Raw genomic sequence first — 24,907 nt, 5'->3', positions numbered from 1 at the left:
ATTTCCTGTAGCTGTTGATCAGATGTACAATGGTGAGGAGGAAGATTAGACCATTCCTCCATACAAAACTGTTTCAGTTCATCAACGTCTCTGGGACACCTTGCATGAACAGCCCTCTTTAGGTCATGCCACAGCATCTCAATTGGGTCAAGGTCTGGACTCTGACTCGGCCATTCCAGAACTTGAATTTTCTTCTTTTTAAACCATTGTTGCCGATTTACTTTTGTGTTTTGGATCTTTGTCTTGTTGCATCATCCAACGTCTACTAAGCTTCAGGTGATGGACCGCTACCCTGACATTCTCCTGTAAAAAATCTTGATACAATTTTGAATTCATTGTTCCCTCAATGATTGCAAGCTGTCCAGACTCTGAGGAAGTAAAGCAGTCCCAAACCATAACGCTCCTTCCACCATGCTTCAAAGTTGGGAAGAGGTCTTGGTGTTGGTGTGCAGTGCCCCTTTTCCTCCAAACATAGTGATGTGCATTTAAGAACAAAAGAAATTGGAGCATTAGGAGGCCATCTGGCCTGTCGAGCCTGCTCCATTATTCAATAAGATCATAGATGATCTGGCCATGGACTCATCTCCAACTACCTGCGTTTTCCCCATAACCCTTAATTCCCCTACAATGCAAAAATCTATCCAATCTTGTCTCCACTGCTTCATTGGGCAGAGAATTCCACAGATTCACCACACTCTGGGTGGGAAAAGCAGTTGCCCCTCATCTCTGTCTTAATATATTTCCCCAAACCTTGAGGCTATGTCCCCTAGTTCTAGTCTCTCCTGCCAGTGAAAACAACTTCCCTCTCTCTATCCCTTTCATAATTTCATGTTTCTATAAGATCTCCTCTCATTCTTCTGAATTCCAGCAAGTACAGTGGTGAACCTCCTCTGTACCGTCTCCAAAGCCACTATATCCTTCCTCAAGTAAGGAGACCAGAACTGCATGCAGTACTCCAAGTGCAGCCTCACCAGTGCCCTGTACAGTTGCAGCATAACCCCCCTGCTCTTAAATTCAATCCCTCTAGCAATGAAGGCCAACATGCCATTTGCTTTCTTGATAGCCTGCTGCACCTGCAAACCAACATTTTCTGATTCATGCACAAGCACTCCCAAGTCCCTCTGCACAGCAGCACGCCGCAATATTTTACCATTTAAATAATAATCTGCTTTCATTTTTCCTTCCAATATGGATGACCTCACATTTACCAAATTGTACTCCATCTGCCAGACCCTTGCCCACTCACTTAACCTATCTATATCTCTCTGCAGACTCTCTGTATCTTCTGCACAATTTGTTTTTCTATTCAATTTAGTATCGTCAACAAATTTAGATGCACAACACTCGGTCCCCTCTTCCAGATTGTTAATGTATATCGTGAACAGTTCTAGGCCCAGCACTGACACCTGCAGCACACCGCTCACCACTGATTGCCAACCATAGAAACACCCATGTATCCTAACTCTCTGCTTCCTCTATCCATGCTAATACATCACCCCCAACTCTATGCATCCTTATCTCATGGATAAGTTGTTTACGTGGCACCTTATCAAACACCTTCTAGAAATCCAAGTAAATAATGTCCATCCGTTCCCCTCTATCCACTGCACTCATTATATCCTCAAACAGGACCTATCTTTGCTGAATCTATGCTGTATCTGCCTGATGGATCCATTTCTTTCCAGGTGCCTCGCTATTTCTCCTTTAATATAGCTTCAAGCGTTTTCCCAACTACAGATGTTAAACTAACTGGCCTATAGTTACCTGCCTTTTGTCTACGTCCTTTTTTAAACAGTGGTGTGACATTCGCTGTCTTCCAATCTGCTGAGACCTGCCCAGAGTCCATAGAATTTTGATAAATTATCACCAAAGCCTCTACTATAACTTCTGCCATTTCTTTCAGTATCCTGGGAGGCATTCCATCAGGACCAGGGGACTTGTCTATCTTCAGACCCACAAGTTTGCTCAGCACTACCTCTTTAGTGATGGCTATTGTCTTGAGGTCCTCACCTCCCATCACATTCATAACATCTCTTTTTGGTATGTTAGACGTGTCCTCCACCATGAAGACCAACACCAAATAGTCATTCAAAGTCTCAGCCATTTCCTCATTACCCATGATCAATTTCCCCTTCTTATCCTCCAAGGGACCTACATTCACTTTAGCCACCCTTTTCCAGTTTATATAATCATAAAAAACCTCTATTATCCATTTGTATGTTTTGTGCTAGTTTATCTTCTTTGTTGCTTTTTAACATTTTCCAAATCTTCCAGTTCCCCACTATTCTAGGTGACTTTGTAAGCAAGAGCTTTTAGTTTGTTGCCTTCTTTTATTTCCTTAGTTATCCAAGGCTATCTTGCCCCACCCTTACTGTCCATGTTTTAAATTGGAATATACTGTTGTTGAGCACCATGAAAAATCTCTTTGAAAGTCTTCCATTGTTCCTCAACCGTCCCACCATATAGGCTGTGTTCCCAGTCTACACTAGTCAAATCCTCCCTCATCCCATTGTAGCCTCTATTGTTTAGGCATATTACTCTGGTTTTAGATCAAACTATTGCAGCCTCCGTTTGTATGAAAAACTCAATCATACTGTGATCACTCTTTCCGAGAGGATCCCTAGCTACAAGGACACTAATATTGCATAGGACCAGACCTAAGATTGCACATTCCCTTGTAGGTTCAGTAACATGCTGTTCAAGAAAGCCATCACAGATGCATTCTATGAAGTCCTCGAGCAACTTGATTCACCCAATCTATGTGCAAGTTGAAGACCCCATGATAACTGCTGTTCCATTTGTACATGCCTCAGGTATTTTTTCTGTTTATTGCTTGTGCCACTGTAATGTTAGTACTCGGTGGCTGATAGACAACTCCCACCAGTGATTTTTTCCCTTTACTATTCCTAATCTCTACCCAGATGGATTCAACATTCGGCTCCCCAGATCTTATATCGTCTCTCACTATCACCCGATCTCATTTTAATTAAGAGCACTACCCCAGCTCCCTTACTTTCCTGCCCATCCTTACGTATTACCTGATACCCTTGGATACTTAATTCCCAATCTTTTCCACCCTGCAACCTCATCTCTGTAATGGCCTCCAAATCATACCCCTTTGTACTGATTTGTGCCACAAGTTCACTGACCTTGTTTTGAATACTACGGGCATTCAGGTAAAGTGCCCTTACACAATAAGTCTTTAAAATCTTGTAATTTTTTACTCTTTTGCACCTGACATTAACTATATTCCACTCTTACTTTACTCTTTTTGCTTTTTCTTTATCCACACTTTTCTTTTTTACTTTATCCATACTTCTCCAATCTGTTGAACCCACCTCCTTACTATTTAGTTTAAAGCCCTATCCATAGCCCTAGTTATGCAATTCGTTAAGATCCAGGGTCCATCATGGTTCAGGTGGAGCCCATCCCATTGGAATAGCTCCCTCCTTCCCCAATACTGTTAACCAATTTCCCATGAATTCAAACCCACTTCTCCCACACCAATCCTTGAGCCATGCATTTAACTCTCTAATACCCTTGACCCCAAGTCAATTTGCATGCGGCTCAGTTAGTAATCCAGAGATTACTACCATTTTGGTTCTGCTTCTTAATTTAGTCCCTAGCTGCTCAAATTCCCTCAGCAGAACCTCTTTCCTCATTCTACCTGTGTCAGTGGTACCCACGTGGACCATAACAACTGGATCTTCCCCCTCCCACTGCAAGTTCGTCTTCAGGTCAGATAAGATGTCCTGAACCCAGGCAACACAGTCTTTAGGATACTCTATGATCTTTAGAATGGCTCCCTGAACTACAGTGCCACAGTTAGGCTGCTCATTCTTCCTGCCACCCCAACTCTCATCCACGCAGGGAGCAAGAATCCAGACCTGCTGGACAAGCTCAAGGGTTGAGGCTCCTCCAGCCCTCTCTCTTGGATCTCACTACATGCCTTACTCGCAGTCACATCCTCTTGTTCCTGACCACAGACAAATTTAATTGGTGTGACAACTTCATGAAACAGAGAATCCAAGTAACTCTCCCCCTCCCTGATGTGCCGCAGTGTTTGAAGCTCAGAATGCAGCTGATCAACTTTGGGCCAGAGTTCCTTGAGCAGCCAGCACTTGCTGCAGGTGTGGTCACCAGGAATCGCAATGGGGTCCACCAGCTCCCACATCATGCAGCTGCAACACAGTCCTGATTTCTCCCAAAAAGTTCAACTTTTGTCTCACCTGTCCACAGAACATTGTCCCAGAAGTGTTGTGGAACATCTAGGTGGTCTTTTGCAAATGCAAGACATGCGGCAATTGTTTTTTTTTGGAGAACAGTGGTTTCCTCCGTGGTGTCCTACCATGAACATCATTCTTGTTCAGTGTTTTTCTTATAGTGGACACATGCAAGTATTGGAGTATAAAAGTATAAATTTTGCTGTGTAACCAAAACTATGTAGTCAGTTTTGAAACTTGCTATTTGATATGCATGTACTCAATTTAGTAGGAGAATGAAATCTTAAGAATGTAGAAGACAATGGTGTGTTAATGAGAGCTACCTCTCATGTAGATGTAGATTAGAACATGATTAAGTCAATGGGTAGAAACAATAGTGGCAGGATGTACGTGTGATACGCAACTATAGATATGCTAATACAACTGGACCAGGATATTGCTATAAAAAATGCTGTGTCCAAAGGATCGGGGGGCAATCAGCGACTAGTTCAATGACTGTCTCAGCTTTGATTTGCAAATTAAAGTTTAATACTTCTTGAGGAATCTTCTCCGTCTCCTGGTCATTTGTGGGGCACGAGAAACCACGACACAGGTCAGCAGCACTGTATCGGTCCCATTTGTAGATAATTTACCTTACTGTGGACTGATGAACACTCAGGTCTTTAGAAATGCTTTTGTAGCCTTTTCCAGCTTCATGCACCTCAACTATTCTAAGGTCCTCTGAAAGTTGTTTTGATCGGGGCATGGTGCACATAAATAGATCTTTCTTGAGAAGAGCAGGCTCTGTCAGTAACCTGACTTAGTGGGTCTTTTTTATAGGACAGGGCACCTGTACAACCCACACCTCCAATCTCATATCATTGATTGGAACACGACTCCAAATGGCTTTTATAGAAGGCATTACCCCAGAGGTTCACATTTTTTTTTAACCTAGACTGATGGTTTAAATGGTGTACCCAGTATTGACAAGTAGTAGTATTTGTGTGTAATTAGTTTAGGCAGATTATGTTTGTCTATTGTTTAGTCTTAAATGAAGATCACAGAACATTTTATGAGTAATTAATTCAGAAAACCAGGTAACTGCAAAGGGTTCATTAACTTTTTCTTGCAACTGTAAGTATTGTAGCTGCAAGAGAGGTCATAAGGTGCATATAGGTGGCACAGTAGCCTAACAGTAGTATAACATTTTACAGAGCCTGCGATCAAGGTTCAATTTCCACAGTTTGTACGTTCTCCCTGTGATTGGTTTCCTCAGGTGCTCTGTTTTCCTCCCACATTCCAAAGACTTACAGGTTAGGATTAGTAGTTTATAGGCATGCTACGTTGGTGTTGTAAGCAAGGTGACTCTTGCGGACTGCCACCGACACATATTTAGACTACTATATGTTGGTCGTTATTACAATTGACACATTTCACTGTATGTTTCAATGTGACAAAAAAAAAGCTAATTTAATCTTTAAGGTTAAATAGGTGGACTACATAGACTTCCTTCCTAATATCCTTTACACTTTCCACAAAGTGCAATGGAATATTCTCCACTTGCTTGAACGAGGGCAGCTCCACCAACACTCAAGGACGTTGACATCATTCAAAGGACAGAAGTCTAATTGACTCTCCATCTTCCACTCTAAATATGACACAGAGTCCTATAACAGGCATAGCTCACATTGATCCCATAAGGAAGATACAGGCCTGATTTCACTAATACATTATGAATCTGTTGCACATATACTGGCTGACATTTCCTAGATTAACTGCATTTAAACAGGGTGGATAAGGAGGAACTAGTAAATGCAAAGTCCAGGTGACCCTGCATTACAGCTGCACAGGTAATCAAAAAATTCCCTTATAGAATTCAAAAATCGCTACCTAAAATTTTGGGATAAAGAATAAAACATTCTCACTGTAATAAAAATAAATAAAATATAACATTAGCAAGAAATATAGACTTCCTTGACACATGTAAATAACATGGCTTCTCCATTATGGAAAACAGAGTTGGGCGGGAGGGAGCGGACTGTAATTGAATCACCAGAAGGCATTTGATAAAGTACTGCACAAAGAAAGAATGGCAGGATAGGGGTAACAGGGGTTTCTCTAACTAGCAGAGATAGGGATAACTATGCCACTTCTATTTTTTGCAATCAGCAGATTGTTATCAGGATCACCACAAGACTCATATTCTTGCAGTCTGTATTTTTGACCTGAATGGACAGGAAGGACTGGAGCCAAATTTACTTATGGTATAAAATAGGTGGGTTAGCAGAAAGAAATAAGGAATGTTCAAAATAATATAGATGAATTAAGTGCACAGGCGTGAAGCTGATAGATGGAAATAAGAGGTTATCCACTATGTAAGAATTGAGACAACAGTACAAAAACAAAAATCAAGAATCCAGTGCGTGAAACATAAGGTTAAAGAAATAATTGGACTGGACAATTGCATGGCACTAGTTAGCTTTTCAACCTGTAAATAAAAATCCATTGTTATTATGCTTTAAAATTATTTATTAAAAACTAATTTTCTGACCATTAACCTTTAATCCAAGCCAGTATATTATCCCAGGATCATGTTCCCCAGTTCTGTTCAATACCTCTTACCACCTTTTTGAAAACCTGAAGGTTATCCCCATACATTGAACCTGCTGGTTTACTATTATCCATTCTGTTTATTAAGATATAAAAGTGATCTATTTCATGAGTCTATGTTAACTCTATTATTTTCTAAGAGCCATTACTATTCCTTTAATAATGAATTCCAGCAATTTCCCTTCTCATGATACTAGTCGAATTGGTCTAGCTTCCTACTGTCATGTTACCCTCTTCTTGAATAGTGGTGTTACATTTACTACCTTGTAGTCTTTGGGAATAGTTTTAGAATTGTAAAATGCCAATCAAGTTGTATTGTTAATTCATGCTGTTATTTATTACTGTTTATTTATATCTGCATTTGCAGAGTTTTACAGTTAACAGTTCCCGATGTTTACTGTCTAGTTACTGTTCTATAGATTTGCTAAGTACGCCTGCAGAGAATGTACGTACTTCGATAATAAATTTACTTTGAACCAGTGCATACACCATATCCATACCCATGCCACTGAAAACTCTGCCATGCAGATCATTAGAAAATGAGGATTTAACAAATTTCAAACCAATATTGATTTTACTAATGCTAGTAAAATGAGTTCTCAATTGCTTCTGCAGTGATCTTCTGTGAAGACAGAAATTATGTCTGCCCTGACATTTCCTTATTTATAATTTCCACATTCTTCACCTGTAAGGAGCCCACTTTAAGTTTGACTAATCCTTTATTTTTTACACATTCATGCTAGATATTACCGCTTATTTTTGTTTCTAGCTAACCTAGTCTCATAATTTCCTTTTCTCACCAATTCTGAATTGTGAAATTTTTCCAATACTGACTGTTATTTTGATTTCAGTTCAAAAGGAAAAGCAACACCCACAGTGTTGGAGGAACTCAGTAGGTCAGGCAGCATCTATAGAAAGGAATAAACTGTTAACATTTTGGGCCAAGACCCTTGTTCAGGACTGGAAAGGAAGTGGGGGGGGGGGGGGGAGAGACAACAGAATGAAAAAGGTGAGGGGGAGAAGGAGGATAGCTAAAAGGTGATAGATGAAACCAGGTGGGTGGTAAAGGGCTGGAGAAGAAGGAAATGGATGGGAGAGGACAGTGGAACATAGCAAGAAGGGAAGGAGAGGGTACCCTGGGGAAAGCAATAGGCAGGTGAAAATAGGAAAGGGGCTGGAGTGGGGAATGAGAGAGGAGGGGAGGGAGAGGGATTTTTTTTAAAAAACCAGTAGTAATTGGTATACATGGCATCAGGTTGGTGATGACTTAGATGAAATATAAGGTATTGCTCCTCCACCCTGAAGGTGGTCTCCTGGTTACACAAGAGGCAGCCATGAACCAAAATGTCAGAACGCAAATGGGAATTAAAATGCTTGGCCACTGGGAAGTTCTACTTTTGGTAGATGGAGCGAAAGCGTTCAACCTAGTGGTTCCCCAATTTACAATGGGTCTCACCAATGTAGAGGGAGCCACATCTTGAGCACTAGGCACAAGAGACAGCCCCAGCTGATTCGCAGGTGAAGTGTTGCCTCATCTGGAAGGACTGTTTGGTGCCCTGAATGGAGGTGAGTGAAGTGGTGAATGAACAGGTGTAGTCCCTTTGGCTACTTGCAGGGGTAAGTCTGGGTGGGTAGATTAGTGAGGAGGGATGAATGGACAAAAGAATCATGGAGGGAGCATTCCCTATGGAAAGTGGGGGGGGGGGGGAGAGGAGGTACTGTAATGATATGTTCAGTGTTAGGTTCCCTTTGGAGGTGGCTGGAATTGCAGAGAAAATTGAGTTGGATGCAGAGTCACATGGGTGGTAGGTAAGGACAAGAGGAACTCTATCACTGTTAAGGTGGTGGAAAGATGGCAAGATCACAGAATTTGGGAAATGGAGGTGTGTGAGTGGTGGAGGAAAGGAAAACTTGTTCTTTGAAGGAGGATGACACCTCTGATGTTCCAGAAAGGAAAGCTGCATCTAGGAATAGATGCGGTGGAGATGAAGGGACTGAGAAAAGGAAAAGGCATATCATATTTAATTTCTCAATAGCCACGGTTGGACCACTGTTTGTTTTGGTATTTTGCACTTTAGATCAACAAATGATTATATATCTTTTTAGGAATGTATTTTGTTAAGCAAGGTATCTTAAATCAAAAAGGGAATTTTATTATTTTTCCTATGGACAAAGACTTTTGTGCTACTTGTTGCAGCTTTTTTTTTTACACAAGAGACACATTCCCCAATCAATAGCGTTTTACAAAATTTTAAAAACCTCTGTAAATTGAAGAATATAGGAATATCTGTATGTGACTCTTAAACTACATATTAGAGTAACATCATTCCACGTTGCTACAATTGTCGTTATAACATATATGACTCTCCCTGCATTCTCAATGGCATAATCACATGTGGTGTGATGCACATAGTAGTGCATCAGTGTGGCTGTGCACCTTCCTCAGCTGGCCTTTAACGTCCCTTAGTTACAAGTATATTACCATGAGGATACTTTCCACATTTTATTGTAGTAGACCAATCACATCAATAGGAAAGTAAACTGGTTGTCTTTTTATGGTGCTTTTATAGTACATCGTATTCCTCAGTGAAAATGAATGAAGACTAGTTTCCTGACAAATGGTTAATTGTTTTAAGTAACCTTAGGAAGGTGGAACAAAGAAACAAAGTGCTTAGGAAGTTCTAAACCTAAAACTCTCAGGCTTTTATAGTGGAAAGTTACCTGAAACTCACTAACCAGCTCAGGGATTAAATTATTCCAGTCAAATGGAGAATGATTCCTCAGTCTCTAACCCATTTTCTTTAAATGCAGGGTAAACAAATTAATTTGTATCATGAAGATTGGTATCCATAGATGAAGACATGCATAATAAAGAAAAATCACCAAGGACCCAAGGTTACACCAGAGTTCCACAACCGCAGGAAACCGGCAAGAATTGATAAAAAATGCTTATCTTTCATACAAAATAAGACAACATATAAATGCTAAGTGCACACCTTTAAAGTTCAGCATAGGAATGGATTCTAAGGCTTTATTCTAAATTAAGTAAAAGGTTATGAAAATAAAAGGTTATCAAAATAGCTCCCACACATTTAAAGTCATTGGCTTTCTAAATGAATGGCTTGTATTATACAAGTTTCACAATGTAACTTGCCATAAAATGGTATAGACAATGCAATGTTTATGATAGCCAATGAATTATCTTCCCCTGTCTATACCCCGTACCAAAGGTTGAACAGCCCATCTCAAAGTGTACAAGGTACTGCACTTAACTAGACACTTGTGAGGTTTGTACCCCATTAGCTGAACGATTACTTTTCCTGATGGCATGTGGATGGATTATTGTGCAAGATAACAGATAATTTTCACTTCCATCGACTGCAGTACAAATTCTGCCAATGCAGATCAGACAGTTTTCTTTTTAAGTGGTTGCTGCAAAACAAACTTGGTCAAAGTTTCATTTGATTCTGACACTGTTGCACAATTCAGTCACATCCCAAATTGGAATTCATTATTCTATATTCAGTAAAAATGTTTATTTCAACAATAACTGCACAAAAACTTCAGTAATTCAAGTGGGAAAAATCTAATAATTTCTTTCTACATATATTTCAAAATGTTTAATACAAGCATTTTCATATTTAATATAATTAGAACTTGAATATGAGTGACATATTGTGTTGCATTAAAAAAGCTAACTATCATTTGACTACGAGTTTACATCACATTGATGCTGTTAATCTGCAAGTCAAATTGCCCACAAAAAAATTAAATATAGTGTAAAATGTGCACTGCATGTAGAACTCAAACATGAGAATTAAACTTAATACGTCTGATGAACGAAACAGTTGTTTCATTTGCAAGCAGCCCAGTTAAGAGCTGAAATGCATACTATGAAATGAGCAAGATACAAACAAAAATCACATTACTGGATAATGATTAAAAATACACTGGAGTATAATCCATAAATGTGTACATCTGAAAGTTTTAAATGTTTTGATCAGAATGCAATGAAATCACTTCAGTCTCAGACTGAAATGCTAATCTATTAACAATTGACAATATTTGGCAAATTTAAAGTACAATTTAAAACATTAAAAAGGCTATTATTTCTAATGTCTGAATACAAATACTTTTTATCTGCATACATATACAGTTTAAATACATAGCTTAAAAAAATCCAAAATATGCCTTTAAGGTTTTCGTTTAGCACTTGCAATCCATTGTGTTTGATGTGCGAGACATCATTTAAGAACATATTTATACCATTGAGCGCAAAGTACCCACTGAATCCTGAGCACAGACAGCAAGCAACTCCTGTTGATAGAAAAATCAACCATGCTTGGCCTTTTGTCCTAAATACCAGCTGTGGAATAAACATTGCCACATTTTCAACTGGTAACCCCAAGATCAAAGAGTGCATGTAACATCAACTATAACTTTAGGATACTCCAAATGAAATCCTAATAAAATTGGAAGTTATTCCCAGATGTTTGGCATTCACATAAATGAAACACTACAGTACTCAGTGGATAGTTTTATCCTCCGCTAGCAGGCAGTTTTCTATTGCATGTATAAGAAATGACTGATACATCAGGTACAGATGCATCTATCTATAAAACAACAGGACGTTTCAGGAGTATTGATTCTGGTATAATTAGAGGGTCACAGACTACAGTGATAAATGTTCCATTTGGCCATCACAAACAAGAGAAAATCTGCAGATGCTGGAATTCCAAGCAGCACACACAAAATGCTGGATGAACTCAGCAGACTGGGCAGCATCTATGGAAAAGAGTACAGTCGATGTTTCAGGCCGAGATGAAAAAAAGATGAGAAGTCTGAGCAAGAAAGTGGGGGGGGGGGGGGGGGGGTTGGAAGGAGGCAATACCAGGTAGTAGATGATAGGTGAAACCGGGGAAAGGGTGAAGTGAAGAGCTGGGAGTTGATTGCTGAAAGAGATAAAGAGCTGGAGAAGGGGGAATCTAACAGGAGAGGACAGAAGGCCATGGAAGAAAGGGGGGAGGACCACTAGAGGGAGGTGATGGCCAGGTAAGGAAATATGGTGGGACAGGAAAATGGGAATGGGGAGTGGTGAAATGGGGCTTGGCGGTGGGGGGGGGGGGGGGGGGGGGATTACATGAAGTTCGAGAAATCGACGTTCATGCCATCAGGTTGGAGGCTGCTCAGACAGAATATAAGGTGTTGCTCCTCCAACCTGAGTGTGGCCTCATCACAGAGTAGAAAGGGAATTCCCCATTCCCATCTCATCTTCTTACTTGCCCCATCACCTCCCTCTAGTGCTCCTCCCACTTTTCTTTCTTCCACAGCCTTCTGTACTCTCCTATCAGATTTCCCCTTCTCCATCTCTTTATTCACTTCACCAACTTCCCAGCTCTTTGATTCACCCCCTCCTCCATCCCAATTTCACCTATCACTCACTACCTTGTATTTCTTCCTCCCCTCCCACTACCTTCTCATTTGTTTCCCAGTCCTGATGAAGGGTCTTTGTCTGAAACGTCAACTATATTCTCTTCCATAGATGCTGCCTCTCTGCTGAGTTCCTCCAGCATTTTGTATGTGTTGGCTACATTTCACCAGTTTAGTTTCCAAACATCACATCTGATAATTGTATATACTTACTACATTGAATATGATTGTAAAGCATTTTACAATTTAAATTTGAAACCAAAACAGCAAAAGCTGTCAACATATCCACTTTATAAAGGGAACTGCATCTCAATTTCATCAATAATTGTGTCAACAAAAAAAGGGTGCAAATTCTGCAAACGAAACTAATGGACACTATAAAACTAAATTTATCTAGCTCCACTAATGAGAGTTGAAGATGCTTCACAGTAAAGCGGGCTAACTGTGCTGGAGTAGCTCACAAAGTTGTTACTTTTTCTATCTTAGTTTTCTAAGGATATCAGCCAATCATGGTGTTTATTAATAAAGTACAACATTCGGTCATTTGGATAGTCATGGTGAAGGTGAAGATACATTTACAGTCCAACCCTGTGCATAATCACAAAAATCTTCTCCTGCCTCCTAGTGGCAAGACATTTATTTCTTTGCTGGAATGAAATGCATATTGTCCTTAACACGGATAAACCAAGTAAAATTATACGGGTTAAAATTTTAAGAATAAGCCCTAAAGGCAGATGTCTCATTTCTTTTGATCATCAATAAATCAGTGCTCTAGTCATCTGCATAAATTTTAAGATGCAAATATTTTACAGAACGTATTTTGATCTAAATTTTATCCATGAAAGAGACAACTGTACCAATAGTTCAATCCACCTCACCTGAGCAATAAAACAATAGATAAGAATGGAAAAGATCTGCCCAAGCTTCACAGGGTGGGTTGACAGTTTGCGGGATTATGGTCTAAGGCCTGTTGTTTAGGTATTCCAGTTAATGTTCAACTGCTATGCTCAAAGTGTTGTGTGTGTGTGGGGGAGGGGGGGTTAAAGAATAAATGCACATTTACATGGGACTGTAGGAGGGGTATTCACTTCACACTGGTTGTCATGTGAGGTCTCTGGAAATTGTATGATGGAAGACTAAACTTTAGAACCTTAGTAAAAACCTAGAGGGGCCCATTTTTCAGACTGAGATAGCTGCCATCAATGACATGACCAGTATTTTGTTATTGTTGCCGTACACCATTTCACTCAAGCATATTTGAGGTGGTGGTTGGGGGAGGGGGAGAAGAAAGAAAGCAAAAAGGGGAATTAAACCACTATAATTTCTATTTTTATGTATTGCAGAAATCAATGTCACAAACCATCAACCTTTAAGAATTTCTCCTTGCAGTAATAAAGCTAATGGGCTAATGTCTCACAGAAAGTACAACATTGTATGTGTCCAAAATGACTCCATGAAACTTTTCACAAGTTAACCTTTGATATTTACATAATAAATGCCAATTTAAAAAAATCCTTAGAAACCTATACAGAGCAGTTACCAGCTATATATTTTTTTAAAACTTTCCAAAGAATTTAATTTAAAAAAACTCGAACTGACAAACAATGCAAAGCATCGCTCACATGCCAATACTGATAAGCCATTTAATCATTGCTGTGCTGTTCTGAAAGGTAGATTTTCTTGCTTTACTGTCTCAAAACTCATTGTAACAGCACCCTTGAAAATCTCCAATCTTCCTCTAAGCTGAGCATCAAGATGAACCACACCCAGGGAACTACTTTTCCCAGCGTCTCCAAAGTAAGTAATATAACATGACCGATGTTAACAGGTAAGAGAATCTGTCTCCTCAGAGCAGAAAAATACGTCCTTTAAGAAGGCGATTTGAAACGCTGAATACAAGGAGACCATTTCTACTGGAAACAAAATTATTAACTTGGGAAACACAACCTTATAGATGCCAGAAGAACTATAAGGGAGATAAGTATTCTATTTACACTAACCAGAATGTTTTGTCTGAACAGTTAAATAGACCCAAAAACAACTTTAAAAATGGTACTGAATAAACTTGCTAATTTAAGCATTTACAGAGCTATGAGGATAGAGTAGGTAAATGGGTCCAATTGTGCAGTTTTTTTTTTAAAGATACAGCACAAGCATGAAAAGGCAAATGGCCTTTCCCAATTCAGAAGGATACTTTGAATATGTTGGAATCAGATGGAACCCAGATTTGATTCTGACATCGTAATATTGCCAAATAAGCACCTGTTTCATAATTTTACACCATTTCCAAGGGATGACTTTCAGCTTCAGAATTAACTTATCTGAAGTATTAGTATTGATTGGGAAGATTCAAAAAATTCTGAATTTACTTTGAAGCCATAGCAAATTTGGTGGTAAATATCCAGTTTTTCTTTGTGATTTGGAGGAAAACTAAATTGAACTATGCCTTTAACTCAATCCTTTGTAAACAATGGAAGAATCCACAGCTTACAGCAGAAAAGCAATTCAGATACAAGAGTCTTTGAATAATTCAAAATCAATCATATATCTCTCTTCTCGTAGAGAATTGCAACTTCTTCACTTTTAAAATTCATTAGCAAAATTTTCAGGCAAAACAATTTGGAAACTATTCTCCAATATTTCTGGGACAGTAGAAACTGCATCCCTTGTGAATAAATTTTGAGGAACAACTTTCCCCAACACATTTTAAGTCTAAAGGCAGAGAAAGTTGGCCACTAAACCAAGTGAAACTATTGATGAAAAATCAGATGTTACAACATTGTCATCTGCCAATACATCTACTCTATCAACATAATGTACTGAGCTCCTCTTAACTGGCTGTTGGTCAAATATCTGAAAGCCTTGTCAAATATCTATGGTCCTGATAATAATGTTGATGATTACAGTAGGGTTGTGTTAAAAATAGATTTTTAACTAACTTTCTCTTTACCTGAAAGACGTGTCTTTCAGTTCTTAATGATAGCTTGATTTTAGTGAAGATATTTGATCAGTATTCTGTATTGTCCGTGTACTTAAAGCATGATCATTAGGTACAAGTAGTCACTCCAATAGAACAGTCTCTAAGTTTAAGAAAAAGACACCAGTGTATTGTATAAAAGGTGTGTTTATTCAATAATTGATACAGACCAAATGCAATTTTCTGCCTCTCAGTAAAACCGACTTTAGAATGAGGTTACCAACACTGGAGCTGGTACTGTATAGTGGGTATTTTGGCACATTAAAATATGTTCATTTTAAAAAAAGAAAAAGGTTTAAAAACAGCTGAAAAAATAAAATTATATTTAAAGGCAAAGACGAGGAATGGTACATTAATTTAATTTGCCATATTTGCCATAAAACAATCACTCGTCTAATTCTTGCTGCAGAGTTTAACTAGGAGAACCAGCACTTCACTTGATGCTTTTAGCAAATACTAAAGAGACACTCGCACAGAAACAGCTTGCTTATTTTGTACAACCCTCTGAAGAAAAAAAAAGCCCAGAATCGAACATATAAAGATAAAACTCACACCTGGGCCCCCAAATCGTATTGGAAGTCTGCTACATTAATAAAGTAAGTTTATAATTACAGAGAACATACAAGTTAAGCATCGCACACCAACCATACCCACTATACAGCATCGGTTCAACACTACTCAAGGGCAGCTGAAACCTCTGGTTATTTGCAGAAAAGAAAGTCAGCACTTGTATCTTTAATATTCAGAGGGACAACAGTACAAAACAGTTTCAGCAGTGCCATTCAACATTCGTATCTCCTGAGGTAATGAGACAAACAATTTCACCTACTTTGGTTGGTAGTCCAGCTTTGATCCCAAACACTGCAGAAAAGAAATTAAAACAGGGGAAAACAAAAATGCTTCAGATGGGACTGCTGTTTAAACTCATAACCTCCGACATACGATTTTTTTTCCCTTTTTTGTATTGCCATAACCATCACATGGCTTGTCAGAACATACTGAGCCTAGTATCTGAAAACTCTGTAGATAAACAAAACCTGCAGACAGCACTATGCACTGTAAAAAAAAGTAATGAAAACATAGTTGCACTGCTTAAATAGTCTATCCAGATTATACTGTTGTAACTTAGTGAAGGGGCCAGTTTTCCCAATTACAGGGGAATTCACCCATTTTATTTATGTATATATATATAATATACATATTATATATATATATAAATATCATAGTATCGCCCCGTTCTCTCATGAGCAGTGAAGGAGACGCACTAGATTTATGGAACCAATGCAGCAAAACCGTTCAGCAAACAGGGCCCTGACACTGCAACAGTGAAACCCTGTTTGATTGAATACATCAAAATGTAATTGTGTCTTTTCATACATAGTGAAGGAGTTTGGCGAGGACAGCCTTGCAGCTAATGGGTAAACCCCTCCCCACCCCCTTTACAGTAGTATCTTTCGGAAAGCTGGACGCACATTTGTGCACGTTTTCTAAACAACAATAAGTTTTTTTGTCTATTTGTTCATTCCTATATTGTGGGTTAAATGTAAGGCAGACTTCTGTCCATCCATGTCCATCCATCCATTCAAGGCAATGACTGAACGATTCGCTCACTCACTGGGTCACACATGCAGAAAGACGTGCACCAAGAACCTGGCCGAAACACTATGGTGCCACTTAACTCATGGAAAACAGTTCCGTAGTACTTTCAAGAGTCAGGATATCCCAAATAAGGAGCCCTCAGAAGAGATTCTCTTCAAATATTGCCATTAAGTCGCTCTGAAAATTCATGTCAATCGTAGCCGCCATCTAAATCACAGTAAAGAAAAGATGTAAGAAAATGTTCAATGATACAGTTCACACAGCTCATATATTGTCTTGCTAAATTTCAAACTTAAATTTTTCCAGAAATGTTCATTTCATTGCTTGCTGTATATACTCAGTAATACGAAGAGCTGTCAAGCTAACCTTTAGTTAATCAAGGAACAAAAGCAGAGTTGAACAATAGACCAGACTCGAAGGCTACATGAAAACACAAGACACTTTGGCTCATGAGTTTGCAGGTGCTGGAATCTGAAGTGACAAACAAATGCTAGAGGAACTCGAGGCCAAGCAGCGATGACTTGCTGAGTTCCTCCAGCATTTTGTTGTGTTGTTCTAAAGGCTATGAGGCCAGACCTGTACATATTAGCTAAATGACAAGGAGTTTACTCAATTTTCAATGAACATTTATAGTATAGGACAACACCCAATGCATTGCAGGAGCAGTTCATGCCAAGATGTTCTAAGTTCAATGGAAGACCCCTGTGATAGATACAAGACTAAAGGTGGTGCATAATTTCAAGTCAGGGCTAAAACCTGTTAACGATGGCTTCAAATGAGGCACTGCCCATTCACATTCAAGGTTTGACCTCTCACCCATTCCGCTTGCCCTATTTGAATAACATCCCTTTTTTGTAACTTTCAGTTTCTAAATTAGAGACAGAAAGAGTAAAATAAAATAAAATCACCAATTATCTAGCCAGAGATCCTTCTCTGAAGAATTTTAGGCATTTCCCCCATTACACCATCCAAATGTTCAGAAACTAGCTGTATAGTTGTAGATCAGGATTAACATTCTAATGTCAAATTCAAGACATTACCCTAAGATTAAGATTTAAAACACTAACCAATCATGCTAATGGTATTATTCTTTGTAATCAGCATGTTTAACGAATCAGGAAAATCCAATGGAAAAATAAATCACTGTCCCCCATGGGTGCCAATTTCTTCAAGGCCACTGGCCCTTCAGGGACCTCAGTGGTCAATAGCAAGTGACAATTCATGTAACACACAGAAAGGTTGAAACTGTTTCTGTGCTTTTATGATACCCATGCACAAGCATCTTCCAGGAGATGTCAATGGAACAACATTCAGGGAACAATAAAAAAAAATCTGGCTTATTTTTTCACTTTACTTCCTAGCTAACTAAGGGACGCACTGCTAATTGCAATCCTGAAGACGAAGTGACCACAAACAGATGACTATCATGCCCGGGCTCTAAGGGACATGATAGTCATCTGTTTGTGGTCACTTCATTTTCAGGATCCTATTGTGTACTTGTCCCGCTTGGTGGCGCAATAATATCAGCGCCGGGCTCCGGAGTGAAGGTTCTCGAGTTCGAATCCAAGTCGGGTTGAGCATTGAGCTAGCAACTCAGCCTCGTAAAAACAAGAATAGCTTGCCACGGAAACACCATCATGAAGGTGCCCTGGTAACTCCACTGCCGAGTTAAGGGCTATTCTTCTTCTATTGTGTACTTACTGCTTCCTTCCGCCTTCGTTCTTGCTCCCGTTTCCTCGCTAGCTCTCGCTGCTGATCCAGTATAGACTGTGAGGTTGGCTGAGAGCCCTGCTGCTGCTGCTGCTGTTGTTGCTGCTGCTGCTGAAGATGTTGCTGCTGCCTCCGCGCCTCCTCGTGAGCTCTCCGGGCACACTCCAAAGCATCCTCCTCGTCTCGACTTCTGCAATTAAAAGCAGGGTTTGTTCAGATACACTACAATGGTAGTAAAGCTCCTTCAGTTGAGTTCTCACTTTATCATATCAGTTGCTGTCATATACCCAAGTAAGACTGAACAAAGTGGCTTATGAGTTCCCTGCAGAGGAGCATTTAACAAAGTACGTCCACATCTAGAGTTTCCCTTGCACATTTAAAAGTGTCTTGATTACAATTTGCTAAAAACCTGAGCTGAAGATGCCACCACCATGGAAACAAAGAGATTTGGGACCTCAGACAAGCAAATGAACTGAACAGTGATATGGGGTGAACTGAAAATGTCCAGTTCAATGTCAAATTATGTAGGTAAGGTTGGAAAAAGACTTCAGTGTGAGTTTAACTTCCATGTAATAGGTACCTACCTGTGCTGTACCTAACACAGCACAGGCTTCAAGGATGGGACAAACAGTTTACACAAACCTAATTGCATCTCAAGCTGAAATATTTGGATGTGATTTTTTTTTTGCTCCAGAACACTGGCCAGAATTCTCTCATCAACATAACAACTAAACTACCCAATCTCTGTGTTACTTATCCACAATTCATACAGCAACTTAAGCAATGGGTTTCTTTTTTTGACAGAAGACACTTGGCTATTATAGACCCAATATTTCAGTTTCTCCTGCTGCATTCCAAGTTCTGCAGATTTGTACCTGAAGAAACAGTACATGCAGACAATTACTAGTTAGCTCGCATCAAGAAAGGGAACTTGCTGATCTGATGAGATAGATGAATTGTCATCCACAAAGGACCTTATTTGGTGCTCCTTCAGAACAAAATAAAATTGAATTTCATCAGGTAAGCTTACATGGGACACTTATTTCAGATGTTGAGGTGGAAGCAGGTTCACAAAGGCTGCTCACTGGCAATATGCAGAGGCAGCCAAACACAGAGGCATACATTAAAGTTGACTTATAATAAGTAACCAAGGCAAAATATGAACACGAGAGATTCTGCAAGTGCTAGAAATCTTGAGCAACACACACAAAATGCTGGCAGAACTTAGCAAGTCAGGCAGAATAGATGAAGAGGAATAAACAGTTGATGTTTCAGGCTGAAACCCTTCATCAGGACAAAACATAGGCTTGATAGTTTTAAGAAGTGCAAAGGCTAGACTTGCCGCTGTCGCTCCTGTTCCATGCGGAGACGTTCCTTCTCTGCTGCCTCCTGTTGCATCTTACGGTACTCCTCCTGTGCTTTGAGTGCCTTTTCTCGCTCCTCCTTTTCTCGTGCTGCTCGCCTAAACTGCTCAAAGCTATCACTTGATGACTTTGCTGTGGATGAGGGAGTGGAAGGTGTCTTTTTAACGAGACTTGCCCATGAGCCCATGTTCTTGATCTTGAGATCCTAAAGCACACATGCACAAAGAATTTAGAACCTCATCAAGGTAAAATGTACAAATAACTCTGAAGCTGAGAAACTGAAAGGAAATAAAAGAATGGGTACAATTTAAGGCTTACTAACTTGAAAAACAAATTGTGTTGTAAGCTATTTTTTAAAAAAAAACAAAGTATTTAACATTAGTCCAAAAGTAAATGAACATCTCATTCATCCAGCTCATAAACCCAAAGATCACTGCTTCAGAATGAATTATCAAACATCAGAGATACAATTCAGGAATATTACAGTTAAGATGAATATTTACTCCAAACTGATTGCTTAGAGGGTAATCACAACTTGAGAGAACACTATACAAATTGGGAAACCCTCACAATCAATCTTAGTTATAAAATTATTAGACCCAGGGGCCCTGGACAAAAGGGTCAAATAAAGCTAGCCATACTATTTAATGGATCCTCCGATAATGTTGAGTAAAGTTATGCCAGAATGCTGAGATTGGAATATGAAGCACTGTGGGAATTAAGTGATAAAAGGCTGGAGAATATGAGGAGACAGCCATTAAAGGTCACACACAAAATGCTGGTGGAACACAGCAGGCCAGGCAGCATCTATAAGGAGAAAGACTGTCGACGTTTCCGGCCGAGACCCTTCAACATGACGAAAGGTCTCGGCCCGAAACGTCGACAGTGTTTCTCCTTATAGATGCTGCCTGGCCTGCTGTGTTCCACCAGCATTTTGTGTGTGTTGTTTGAATTTCCAGCATCTGCAGATTTCCTCGTGTCAGCCATTAAAGGTGTTGTTTTTAACAGGAAATCAGAAATCAACTATAAACACTATCATCATCTAAAATCAGGACTTAGAAGTAAATACAGGAGGAAAATATAAAGCCTGACACAGGAATGCATAAAAGTAGCAACACAGAAAGTGTATCCCAATAATAACAGACCCTGAAAAGACAATCACTGGCAAAATAAGGAACTGGGCAAACTAGGAGTAAAGGCCAACAAGCCCAAGACTGATGTGCATCTTACTGTACTAAAAGGAACAATGGCAAAGATAGTGCAATGCTGCTTAGACCTTCTGGAATCATTTACATTCAGGAAAAGGTTCATATCTGGAAACCACTAATGCAACACTCTTATTCAAGAAAGGAGGAAGTCAGAAGCAAAAAGTCTATAGGTTAGTTAACCTGCAACCGATCTTTGAGGAAATGCATGGAAAAATTAAGGAACTAACACCATTAGTTTTAGATGATCTTATTACAATTAAAGTCCACATACTTTAAGAACAGGAAAATCATATTTGATGAACTTTTTAAATTTCTTTGAAGATCTAACATGCAAGGCCGGTAAAGGGGAATTGATATACTGTAATGGATATCAATTTCCAAAAGGCATGTAATATCACAAAGACATTTACTGCAAGAAGTTAAGACACCATGGTCTTGGGGTGAATTATGAGCATGTATAACTGAATGAACTCATTTGTAAAGCAATTATTTGTGATGAATAGGTCATTTCTGAGTTTTAAAAAGTGCAAAAATTTGTGGGATCTGTACTGAACATCACTGTTTATAATCCAGATGAATAACTTAAATGAGGGAACAAATTTGTTGATATACAAAAAAAGGGAAAACAAACTCAGAATGTGACAGAAATTATAAAAAATCCAGACAGATGAAGTGAGTGGGAAAAGTTTGGCAGGTAGAGTATAATGAGGAGAAATTTGAGCTTAAGAGGGTGGTGTCACATAGGGACTCCAGGATGGGGTTCTGTGACTAGTGATGCTTTGCCGGGATCCATCCTGGGATCTCACTTGTTAGTGCAATATGTTGAAGACCTGGATGAAAATGTAGATGGGTGGATCAGTAAGTTTGTAGATGATACAAAAATTGATGCTGTGGATAGCATAGAAGACTAGCAAAGAAAGGCAGGATCTGGAACAGCTGTAGATTATGAGCAGAGAAATGGCAGACAAGGTTTAACTTGGGCAAATGTAAAGTGTTGCACTTTGGGAGATCAAATGTAAAGGGACAGTACACTGCTAACGGTAAGATCCTTAGCAGTGTTGATATACAGAGAAAGTGGGGGGGGGGGGGGGGGGAACAAGCCCAAAGCTCTCTGAAAGTGGCTACACAAGTTGGTAGGGTGGTAAAGAAGGAATACTGCAAGCTTATCTTTATTACTCGAGGGATTAAGTTCAGGGATCATTGTGTTACAGCTTTATAAAGCTAGTTAGCATCTAGCGTGTTGCATTCAGTTCTGGTTGCCCATTATAGGAAGGATATTGAGGTTTTGGAGAAGATGGAGCGGTTTACCAGGATGCTCCCTAGATTAGACTGACATTTGCTAGGAGAGACTGGGTAAATTTGGATTGGTTTTTTTTCTGGACTGATGAAGGATGAGGGAAATCTGATACACATATAAGATTATGAGAGGAATAGAGGAAGTAGAAAGCCTGTATCTTTTCCCCAGGGTTGAATTTCAAAAGCAGATGTGTGCAGAAAATTTCATTTTAAAAGCACAAGTGGTGAGGTGCCTGAAATGAGCATCCTAAAGTGGTGGTGGAGGCAAATATGATCAAACATTCAACATTCAATGGCGGTACAGTAAAAAACCCACTAGGTTCCTCAGAAGCTCATGATCTCTGGAACTTGTTACTCCATAGTTTGAGGTCACCAGTTGCAGAACAGGATGGATGGAATTGTGTTACTGGGGAAACTGAGTGTTATCGAGAACTGGCAGGAAAGTTAAACCTAAACCAAGTTTAGATCACCTATGTCATACAGCCCTACAGCCCAACTTGTCCATGCCGACTACAGTATCCAGCAAGCCACTTCCTTTGTCTGTACTTGGCCCATGGCTCTCTGAAGCTTATATTGATGTATTTTTAAATATTGCTAATGTGGCATAGCTTTACTGAATAGCAGAACAGGGGTGAAAAACTAGAAGGCCTACTACTCTTAAATTCATATAAGCCACTGTAGATCTAGGCTCAACTGTTACGAACTGTATTCTCACCACCACGCCTCAAAGGAAGGTCAAGTCACAAAACACATTCCAGCAAGAATCAGCAACTTCAGGAAAGGAACAGAAAGAGGATAACATCACCAGTTAAACTATTAAAGCTTCTCACTTTTTTGGGAGCGACAGGAGTTTTGGGTGTTTGTTGTTTATGCTTGTCTTTGTCCTGAGGAGATGGTTGCGAGCTGTGTTCTGGAGGTCGAATCACTGGTCCAGCAGCTTCCATGTGCTTCATCTCTGGTCCTGCAGGAGGAAAATACCCAATGTTTCTAAAGACTGTCCTAAATCAACAAGTATTGAAATAAAACAGAAAATGATGGAAACATCCACATCAGCAAGTTTTAGTATTTTGTCTCTCCACAGAGAGCCTCTGAACTCACTTGGATTACTGTTTTATTTCAGATGTATAACAGCTGTAGTATTTTGATACTTTCAGGGTACCTGACAAAATACGTGATTTGAAAAGTGGCAGGAGAGACTTTTTACAGTTAAAATTACTGCATTACAATCATTATATTTATTCTCTTGCACAAACACCAAATGGAAATCTACCCGACAGATTTTTTACCATTGGGAGCTACATGAAAAATACAAAACACAAAAAAACAATAAACATACTTTTACAAGGCCAGGGCTTTTGAGCTGTAATCATTTCAGGTTAAATTTAACCTGAAAAACATACCAGAACATCAGTCAGGTACTTTTTCACTTGACATCATGTACAAAAGAAAACAATTAATGTGAACATTTTAAGTAACGAGCTGGATTGTTCTTTAGTTCTGGAGAGATGGGGATTTAAAGAGAGAAAACTCCTCAAACCAAAAACCTTTCTGAAACAATCCATCTTGATGCCTCTTTAATTCATATGTTTTGGTTTTGCCCTAATATTGAAAAGTTTTGGCTGGAAGTATTCCATACCTTCTCACAACTTTTTAGGGTCCAATTTGACCCAAATCCCCTTACTGCCTTGTTTGGTATTATTGCAGATGAAGATATAACTTTAAATGCTTCTAACCTACAGGTTTTAGTTTTTACCTCTCTTTTAACAAGAAGAGCAATCTTGCTTAAATGGAAAGAGTCTACCCCTCCTACACATCTTCAATGGCTACGTGATATTATGTCTTATTTAAATTTAGAAAAGATCCGCTGCTCAGTCTGAAATTCGAAACAATCTTTTTAAATATCTGGGGACCTTTCCTAAATTATTCTTCCAATTTATTAAGTTTAACAGTCCACATATACTTTTATGTATATTTTTATCTTCTCTTCTTAAGCGAATGTTTTCTTTTCTAATTTATCCATTATCATCCATCAGCTTTTTTCTTTGGTAGTTGGTAGGGGGTTGACTTTTTTTTATATAAAAAATTTCTTTTATGATGTATGACCTATCTTTAAATTTTTGATTACAGAGTGGTATACCTTTATGTGTTATACTATAACATTTTGATCAATTTTATCACAATATATGAATGTACACAAGTTATGTTGAGATGTATCTATGTGTTGTACTCTGTAAATCTTTTTTTTCTTCTGAATAAAAATATTGTAAAAAGAAGAAACAATCCATCTGCCTATCTGTCCCCAACATATCTGACATCCACCTTCAAGCTGCTCATTGACTGAAATAACAGAAAGCTCGAAATAAGTCGAAGATACTTACATTTGAGCACAAAGAAATCTTTGTAAAATATTTGATTTTTTAAAAAAAATTGAGCTGATTTTTCCAACAAGTCCCCATTAGTGGAAAAAATATGGCAATAACTAGATCATTTGTTTTAGTGATAAAACTTCAA

At 39.0% G+C, this 24,907-nt stretch overlaps 1 protein-coding gene across 7 annotated transcripts in view; it reads right to left on the bottom strand.

Moving 5' to 3' along the window:
* Positions 1–15,350: 15,350 nt before the first annotated feature.
* brd4 (bromodomain containing 4) overlaps positions 15,351–24,907 on the bottom strand; it is a 182,513-nt gene continuing 172,956 nt past the window's right edge. For all 7 annotated transcript variants that reach the window (XM_073069094.1, XM_073069093.1, XM_073069090.1 and 4 more), the window contains 4 exons: positions 23,227–23,357; positions 19,871–20,097; positions 18,520–18,718; positions 15,351–17,025 (listed from right to left, as the gene is read on the bottom strand). In XM_073069094.1, the coding sequence (XP_072925195.1) occupies positions 16,957–17,025; positions 18,520–18,718; positions 19,871–20,097; positions 23,227–23,357 (626 nt within the window). In that variant the 3' untranslated portion in view covers positions 15,351–16,956. The remainder of the gene's footprint in view (positions 17,026–18,519; positions 18,719–19,870; positions 20,098–23,226; positions 23,358–24,907) is intronic.

This window comes from Hemitrygon akajei, chromosome 16, assembly GCF_048418815.1.
Source record: "Hemitrygon akajei chromosome 16, sHemAka1.3, whole genome shotgun sequence".
NCBI classification, from domain to species: Eukaryota; Metazoa; Chordata; class Chondrichthyes; order Myliobatiformes; family Dasyatidae; genus Hemitrygon; species Hemitrygon akajei.
Note: the sequence above shows the minus strand (reverse complement) of the source record. Positions and strands in the feature narration are given on the sequence as shown.